At 41.9% G+C, this 8996-nt stretch overlaps 1 protein-coding gene and 1 long non-coding RNA gene across 7 annotated transcripts in view; one reads left to right on the top strand and one right to left on the bottom strand.

Annotated features, from left to right (window-relative positions):
* Positions 1 to 9: 9 nt before the first annotated feature.
* LOC111252240 (uncharacterized) overlaps positions 10 to 8996 on the bottom strand; it is a 32681-nt gene continuing 23694 nt past the window's right edge. For 4 of the 6 annotated variants that reach the window (XM_022809752.2, XM_086993690.1, XM_022809753.2 and 1 more), the window contains exons 22-33: positions 8434 to 8629; positions 8096 to 8337; positions 7573 to 7752; positions 7163 to 7279; positions 6739 to 6976; positions 6274 to 6499; positions 5811 to 6060; positions 5472 to 5670; positions 5061 to 5175; positions 4747 to 4874; positions 4266 to 4453; positions 10 to 4011 (exon numbers count right to left, since the gene is read on the bottom strand). In XM_022809752.2, the coding sequence (XP_022665487.1) occupies positions 3912 to 4011; positions 4266 to 4453; positions 4747 to 4874; positions 5061 to 5175; positions 5472 to 5670; positions 5811 to 6060; positions 6274 to 6499; positions 6739 to 6976; positions 7163 to 7279; positions 7573 to 7752; positions 8096 to 8337; positions 8434 to 8629 (2179 nt within the window). In that variant the 3' untranslated portion in view covers positions 10 to 3911. The remainder of the gene's footprint in view (positions 4012 to 4265; positions 4454 to 4746; positions 4875 to 5060; positions 5176 to 5471; positions 5671 to 5810; positions 6061 to 6273; positions 6500 to 6738; positions 6977 to 7162; positions 7280 to 7572; positions 7753 to 8095; positions 8338 to 8433; positions 8630 to 8996) is intronic. The other 2 variants (XM_086993693.1, XM_086993691.1) reach the window with 2 other exon arrangements.
* LOC147754812 (uncharacterized) lies at positions 5964 to 7950 on the top strand. Its single transcript, XR_015330645.1, has 3 exons — positions 5964 to 6105; positions 6267 to 6518; positions 6694 to 7950. It is a non-coding gene; the product is annotated as an uncharacterized LOC147754812 (long non-coding RNA).

Below are 8996 nucleotides of genomic sequence, written 5' to 3'. Positions count from 1 at the left end.
TAAACCTGCTTAATAAATAGTGTTCAGTACGAAGTTTATTTAGATTCATATACTCGTTTTCGTCTATCATGTTCGTCCTGATATTTTGTTGTCATCATCGTGAATTCTATTGTTTTTTTTTTTGTGTGTGATTATCGTCCATTTGAGATATAACTATACTCCCTCTGACGCGTAGTCGTTGTGTACTTTAATAAAATGTCGTCGTTGCCACTGTATGCTAATTCCTATTTCCAGAACGGAGAATAATACTTTTTTTTTTTTGTTTTTCGATTTGCTTTTCGCGTGTTGACGGCTGTTCTTTACGAAACATTCACGCATCAAAACCTGATGGGAGCAAGTGGCATTTACGTTTTATGCTCATTGCCTATCGATCTCGGCCCCTATAGCCTAAGGCTCCACTATAAATAGAAACTTCGTATCTTCGCATATTCGTCTCGAAGGGTAAAATCGTTCGATTTATTTATCCCTAACATCGCTAATTCAGCTTAAGCATATATTATAGTTACTACCAGCCTGCATGATCTGTCCGTTGCAGTTTATACGTTATTTTGTTGTTCTTGCGGCAATTCGTATGTCGTCTGTAAAGCCATGCACTATATTTCCAAGTTTAATTCTACCACTTCCGTGTCTGTAATTTCCAATGTAACTTCCGACTATTAAAGTAGACTACTTACTGCGCCATTGTTACGCCAATACGTGCGTTCGTTCAAGTCAAGTGTCAGACTACAAGCAATCTTCAGCCATTGATAAATATACATTCAACTAAAATGTTTTAGGATATGATACAACCGGCTATTCGATGCTAATTGACCAAAATGGCATTTCTTCAAAAAGTGCGTATACCGTTGATTGGCCAAACTGTCCATATTCGTAACATCGTCTCGACTTCGTCAACTGTATAGGGACTGTAGTCAGTTTTTTTGTTTTCCGATGGTACATAGGGCGCTAGGTGGGTCACTACGCCCGATAGATCCACTATGGTGGCAAAAGTCATCACTTCCCGTTTCATTTATACACTAATGGTAATGTGCCATTTTTCCCAAAATAATCACTGGCAGCTGCTCGCTTTGAATGTCGAAAAACAGAAACGCTGATCCTGTGTAAGCCTGAATATCTTCTGTAACTTGCATTATATATCAAGGTACATAAACTTGAGTCGATTTGAAAGTTAAAACCTTGCATAGTATCCACGGAAATAAGGCTAAGTTTTCTTCAAATTGACATTGCTATTACTTTGGGTCCGTGGCCGTCTCCCTCATCATCCACAGAGTTCAGCCAGTCTACTTAACCCGGATAGCTCTTGCGTAGGATTCCATACGAGCCTTTTCACGTACATACAATAGCATTACACGTACTTTTCCATCGAGTTCGTTCGCTGCGTAGGGTCAACTATTGGCCATGTCTACTACCGACTAAGCGCGCACTTGGGAGATTTAGACCAAAAAACGGTTTGTACAGAACGTATTACTTTATCGTTGCTTTTGTTTATTTCACTCTACAATATGCCGTTCAAGTGTCATGAAGTCGTCATAAAAAATCCTCTACTACCTCCAAATTGTTTTTCTTGTTTGTGACGCCCCTGGGATTTGTTAATTGACTCGAGCTTGCTAATTAGCATCGTCGCTTCACATGTTTCCTTAGGAACTTGCCCCTGTTAATTGATTACAAATGAAATACTCGAATAAATTCTAGTGCCAAGCCTGATGATGTAAGGTCCGACCTGCCTGTGACATATGCCCCAACGAAACGAAAAACGTCCCCTTGTATCCCATACCCTAATAGCCTGTGCATTGTTCAAAGATGCCGAAACAACGTAATCATCGCTATTCAAGTTCACGGTTACATACGCTTGCATTGGCTGGGCAACAACAATAAACAGTTCCACAGTAAACAATTAACTGAACTTTAACCCCTCATTAAGCTTCTTGTGGCCGGATAGCAATTGCCGGGAACTACTCTCACGTACACGTTTGCCAAGCTGGGAGATTATCTAGCCATCATCGTTATCGAAACGGATATAACTAAGCTTCCCACTCATATCAAACGTTACTTCCTGCTGGCTCCGTTTCCCGACTCTGTTTTCGATCAATAAACACAATTACTTCGTTCGACGAATTTTCAACCTTTCTCCCTACCGTTACACTTTGGTTGATTTCTTTCAACGTGAAGCTGACATTTTTCTATCGTTTACGTACGGAGAAAGATGCATTGACGCCTTCTAATACTTACTGCCACAGAAGTGAGCTAACAGCGTACAGTTTATTTTCATTGTTCTGTCTACATGTTCGTAACTGCAACGTTGCACACCCGACGATCCTCGCTTCCATTAGAAATGTGTTACTCTTAGGTATTCTGTGAGAGGACGTAACTGTACTCGTTTAATTTCGTTACTCGACATCAGAAAAACCGAAGTCACCTATGTCCATTGAAATATACCCATGCCGTACACTTGAACATTTTACTAATGGATATATGTTGCCTGTGTCCTGATCTACCCGCTTGATCGTGTACGGAACAGAGACCCCCCGTGTGTATTTACATAATAGTAGAATAAAAATGACAGGGCTACTCACGATGAAACACAACTATCTGTTGAACAGGCAAGGTACAGTCGAATAAAAGCTAGTTAGCATGGCATTCAAGTGCAAGCATTATTTCAGGCCCTGTGCACGACTGCTCCCAAGGAAATCCCTCTGAAATGAACTGTCGTAGCTTTGTGGTTCGGGCGTGTATCATTGTAGCTTCATCCGGTCATCACACTGAGGATTAGCTGTTAACGTACTGCCGTAATGAACTTTACGGAATGTGTTCTCCCGTGAGCCATAAGTTACAATGCAGTGTGCAGCAACCCAGTTACATATCTACCGCTCATGTATTGTACTATATAAATTATGCCGAAATAATGCGACAAGTGTACGTATGCCATATGTCACGGTTGCATGCATGAATGTTAGAACTCTTGTCTTTTGGTTTTTAGTTCATCTTCTCGCGATTATGTATTTCCAGTCACCTCCCCTCTTCACGTTACGTCAGTGGGGCGTATATGTATATACATGTGTACGTCTTATGCCTTGATCTTTTTTACGGAAGTCAAAACGGAAAAATCTTCATGATATTAATATCATTTAGTCTAATAGACGCTGATATATGCCCTATCAATGGTGTATACGTAGACCCATATCTACTGAAAACATGACATAAATCAAGTGTCGATTCTGTGACATGCAGTAATTATGTTTCGCCCACCCTAATATTGATTCACGACTGATATTCCGAACTATCTAACCGTCCGTAAACTGCTTCGCAATGGGCCACACACGTTTCGTCCCCCAAATAGGTGAGAAATATTTGCGTTTATCTACAGATGATCACGAGCGTATACAATCCGTCGCTGCCTTTTTTTTTATCAAACGTATCACGATACCGAATAGTAATGGAAAGCGTTCGTAAGCGATTGAACTGCATGGCGCTGATGGTAGACATTATTTATATTCATTTTTCTAGTGTTTTCAGTATTCACAGTTCCTTTCGTGTTATTTTTCCAGGCGCTACGTTTAGTTTGCAAAGGCACATCTAGTAATTTTTACATATTGAAGGGCGATGGCTTCACATTTCTATCGAGAAAGTTCACCAAAATATGCCCTGCGCGGTATAATTGTGATCAGTTGGTCTAAAAAAATAGGAACAAACTTCAAGTAGCAAGTTTGGCATCATCTCAATGGAAATGGTACTTAATAAATACAATCTACTATAGCAAAAACTAGATTAGGTTCCCTACGTATGCCGAAGATCGACTCGATCATCGCCAGGCCGTCGAACTAGGCAGCGTCCCAGAAACGCGTTCGGAGCATGTAGAACACTGAACGGTGCCAGTTCGCCCTCCGCTGGCCGACGGGTGTGATTCGATATGATCAAAGGTTGTCCTGCAAGTTGTCGCAGTCGTATCGTTCGAGATTTTCTTCTAGAGAAGAGGTAAATGAAAACTCAGCACTGGCGCCCGCAGATAAATCGCTGCAAATCGACAGAGAAGCGCACGAGGTCTTCAATCAGTAACTAATTCAAGCACTTTAATTTAAATTCAACGCGTCGCACCTTGACTAATAAAACGGATTAATTATTTAACGACAATCTTGATTATTGTCGCCATTATCTCGGCAGCTTCGTTGTTATCCAGTAATTAGGGTTCCGTCGGACGGCAGGCGTTTGATGACCACAGCAGTTAGTGACAAATAGTATAGAAAAAAGAATAAAAATAACCCACTTACCTAGACGACGAGCTGTTGTCAACAGGGAATGCAAATATCTTTGAGATACATCGAATGTTCTTCCATGTCCATGATACGTAGATGGCGTCGCCGGCGCGAGCACGTCCCAACAAACGGATACCTCGTGCATGTAGAGTTTCTACTAGACGAAGGTCGTTATGTTGACCGGCAGGCGTCACCATACAGACCTGAGGAAAAGGTGAGTCATATGAGAACGGTGCAAAACCAAATGCCTTCTATCACTTACGGGCGCCTAATACTCTTCCAACAGCTATTGCGTCCCTGGCCCATTCCCTCACGTCCCTCGTAGTCACGAAGTGAATGGTTCGAATATCTGCCAGAAACTACGTCTCAGCTTTTGCTAACGTGCTAACTTTTGCCTTCTCGGCGCAGTTGGTCCATTTAAGGTTAAGCAAGGTACGAAGATTTAGATTATAGGGACTCGGGCTATCGTCTACTAACAGCCAGTTATATGACCTACCTGTATATGGTCATCGTCACAAAGGAAGAGCGAGCGTTGGCATATCTCGAGACTAAGAATCGAACCGTTGATGCTGATATCCCCAGGGCGACTGCGCCTGCCTGCTGCGTTGACGAAGAAGCCCATTTCTGAAATATATAATTCACTGGTAGTGATTATTTTGTCAGCTTTTCAAAATATTTTTTACTGGTATAGAATGTGTACATGCAATTTTGCTTTCTGAGCTCACTCTTTTTGGGTGGTGTAAATGTTTTGCTCTGCCTAGGCTATTGTTGTTTTGGTACTTATAGTAATAATCGATGAACAGCGCTGACCTTTGCATGCGATAACGTATTCGGTGTGAGGCTCAACTTCAAGAATATAATAGGGTCCCTTAAAGTTTGCGAACAATGCCAGAGACTCATCGGTGACGTCAAGAAATTCACGGACCTGTATACAGCATCAAAACAAATAATTACGTGTATTTCAGCCAGCACAGTAAAGGAGCTGCACTTACGAGTGCCGGCGTAACGGGCACGTGGTAACTTAGCAAAATGTATAGACGTCAATTATATGGTATAACGTCAATTTGAGCTGAAGCTACACGAGAAGATACTAAACGAAACTATAATACCGAGTGTCTCAATTTTATTGTCAAAATTTAGCTTAGAAAATGGCATTACATATTGATGTTGCATATGTTGATAACACGCCATATATAGAAGCCACGTTTACTTTCTATATACCTGATGGTTGCGTAGATTTAAAGCGTAAATTTTATCACTGCTGAATAGCACATTTGACGGCGTAATTTGAATCGATGAACAGAGATTCTCGGTCTCTAAACGACGTTCCACGTCATATTGAAGGGTCTCAGTTTGGTAACGAAGTACAACTAGCGCTTCTGTCGTGCTCACAACCAACACACAACCGTCCTTGCTCACTCTATGGACGAAGAAAAGACACGTTATTCTGCCCTGACAAACAACGTGACGAAGCAGATATATGGTATAGCAAACTATGGTCCTGATACTAAATACCGTTTATTTTAGCATTTCAAATGAAGATTTGCGCGACCGACTTACTTGAACACAGAGCAATTTTCAATGCTTCCATGCTGGGCGAGGCTGTTGGAAGTCTTGCCGACGGCAGAGTGTCGATTGGTCCCAACCCGGCTGTCGTGGTGTCCCTTGGCATCTTGGCGACAGGCAGCAGTGGCAAGGCCAGCGCGAACACGAAGGAGGTTTACCGGCGGGAGATCAACATCGCCTTCGCAATGCATCCAGTCACGGAGATCCGACACTCGACACCAGACCAAGCCACGTTTGCGGGAATCTGTAAATCATCGAATTCACAGGATACCAAACATGAAATGGTCAGGTATGCCATAAGAGTGAACTAATTATGTATGTATGCTGCAGTCTATTCTAGGCGTATAGTACAGGCTCCAAACGAAGACTTACCGATAGCTCTGATCATGAACGAAAACGATAGACTGACAAAGTGTGATTGATATATTCGGTTCATACGGTTGAACGCAGTACGCACCTACAATCATTACGGCGATGTTGAAGATCTCTACGAGATGTATCTGAAAAACGGGAGGAACCCCTGCCACAGCACGCCGCAGAGTTCGAGCCCGTCCGTCCACAACCATCAGGCCGTCGGCCCCTCCAGCCAGTAGAAGATCGCCGTCGGAATCAACCTCCCATATGCAATACATAGGTCCGTAATTATCGGCAAGATCGGCTATACGACGAGTTATACTCTTACTCTGTAGACGAACCGACAAGGTATTAATACATTTCTTTATTCCTTTGCTTATTCACGACAAAAAAAAATATTTCTAAGATACTATTCAAATTCGAACGTGATATCTCGAATCGTAAAGGCTTATGGAACTTGTGCTGAGCTCTTTTCTTGTTGGTATGGATTTAAGATTTTTAGATAAATTCCGACCAATATTAGATACCTTCTGTTTTTGTCTGCCACTAAATCGGTGCGCGCCCTTACCCCTTTTGAGAAGCGTTCGATTGTATTTTGGATCACGTCATGCCAAAGCCGTTTGTCGGCGACTCCTTGGAAAAGCATGTAAAGAGGTCGACGAGGCTCCTGATCTCGGCTTCGTACAACGAGTTTAAGTACTAGTTCGGTGTTGACACCTTCTCGCAGTTCGGATCGAAGAACGTCCCGATCGAGATACATATGAGTCTGGCCATCACCCACGAGATTGTACCTTGAATATGTTTTACTGCCCACATGTTATCTTGATACGCATATCGCCCGTACTATAACGGTGATTAGTTATCTAGGGAAAAAGCCTCCAGTGTTTTAAGCTTTGAGTGTGGTATTCTGAAAAATATTGCTAGGAAGGGTGTAAAATAAAGTGAAAAGTGGTCATTAGTTCTACAGGATGTCTGCAAATTGTAATATTTACTTATCAATAGCCTCAATCTGGTCACCTCCTGGTATAAAGCTCTTGTCAAAGATGTACAGGACGCCATCATCCAATACCAGGTAGGCTTTCTCCCACCCGAGTTTTGGGCACCCGTTTCTATAGAAATGAAGGAAAATAAAATGAAGACAGCGTCAGTAATTAGTGTACATAATTGTTATAACACGATTGCTTTATCTTCTCTAACCTAGCACTCAACTCAAAATTCGAGCTTTTCTTAATGTCAAGTGATTCTCTCTAGATTGGCTAATGCAACTAGCTTTTCAGAGACGGAACCCTCATCCTAATCTGCAACAGAGATAAACTTCACTACTAAAAAGGGATTGTGTTTAGAAACTATGTGCACTAAAATCTGAATTGTACTGGTTTTTGCCTTTACCGGACGCACTTACTTCGGTATCTTTACGTAACCCTCAGGATGCTCAGGGTTAAATGACGCATTTTTCACGTCACCTGCAAATCGTACAGCCTTGACAACCTCGTATTCCCGCAGCAGTTCCCGCGGAAGGCCGCAAACCGGTGGGGCCTTCTGAGAACAGGTCACATGGAACGAGTGCTCACACTCCTGGCAACTGGATACGGGAAAAATTCGTAGACACGGAAAAGACAAAACGATATAGATAACTACGTACTTGCTTCTATCTATCTATCTAGAATTATTAGATTAAAAAATTCAGAGAATTTTGTTCAGATCTCAATTACGGGGGGTAATTTCAATGAAGAATTCTACTATTAGAAACATGAATATAAATGAAAAAAAAAAATAGTGATATCAGGAGTCGTTACTTGTAAATACTTAGTGAGTAGATTTCTCTTAGTAATCGATAGATACCGAGCCTTTGAAAACGTTCTTTAATGCATGACAGAAGCGATACATAGAAACTCACTGCAAAGGGGTTTGGAGATCACACTTACACTGCAACTTTGGTGCCTACAGTCAGTGATCGTGAGCAAAGATCGCATTTTCTATTAGTATAGGCAAGAGAATGGCTGAATTTGTGCGGGATATTATGCGATACGCGATTAGTAGGAACGCCTTCCGTGGCTCGAGATACGGTTCCTGTAGGCACAGCAGCCATCATAAGCGCCTGATTGGACATTGGTGATTTGGCCAGTTCTTCAGCGGCGCGCAGCTGATTCGGAGAACACAGGTTCACCTAAGAAAAGCGCAGGGTTTCGTGTTGATATAAGATCGAAAATTGCATTTGTCAAAGCTAAATTTAGTATGGGTCCAAAATGGGGCAGATACTCACGGAATTCGATGATGACGGTGATCCCGAATGCCCCCCGTGCGGTCCGCTATTTGTGTTCGTGTCATTTTGGCTGCAATCGCTGAGACTGGAACTCGCACTATCGAGTCCGTGTGACTGTGGAAACGGTGCTAACACGCTGCTGCCAGCACTGCCACTGCCGCTTACCGTGCTACCAAACGAGGCCGACTCTTGAAAGCTATCGATCAGTAGGGGATTTGAGGTTCGTTAGATAGAAAAGGTTCGTTAGATAATGGATTCAGAATTAGAGGGAAATTTATTAGATAACAGGCAAGGAACAATGCGAAGGCGACAAGGTACAGGTAGTCTAGACATAAAACGAGCTGAAGATATTATGTTTAGGTTATTTGGTTATGATTTTGTTATCTATCAATAATGTGAAACCAATAAACGTGATGTTTAGGAATGCTCGTAACGTATGACTTATGGGCGCAAAATTTTACATCTATTAATTTGTAGGGGGGCTTCCATCTAATGAGAAGTATTGATTTTAAGACATTACTCCTATTTTAGTTATGTAATATTTATATACGTATCTTTTTGAA

This window comes from Varroa destructor, unplaced genomic scaffold (assembly GCF_002443255.2).
Source record: "Varroa destructor unplaced genomic scaffold, Vdes_3.0 BEIS01000006.1, whole genome shotgun sequence".
NCBI lineage: Eukaryota > Metazoa > Arthropoda > Arachnida > Mesostigmata > Varroidae > Varroa > Varroa destructor.
The sequence above is the reverse complement of the archived record's forward strand: the minus strand, read 5'-3'. Positions and strand labels throughout refer to the sequence as shown.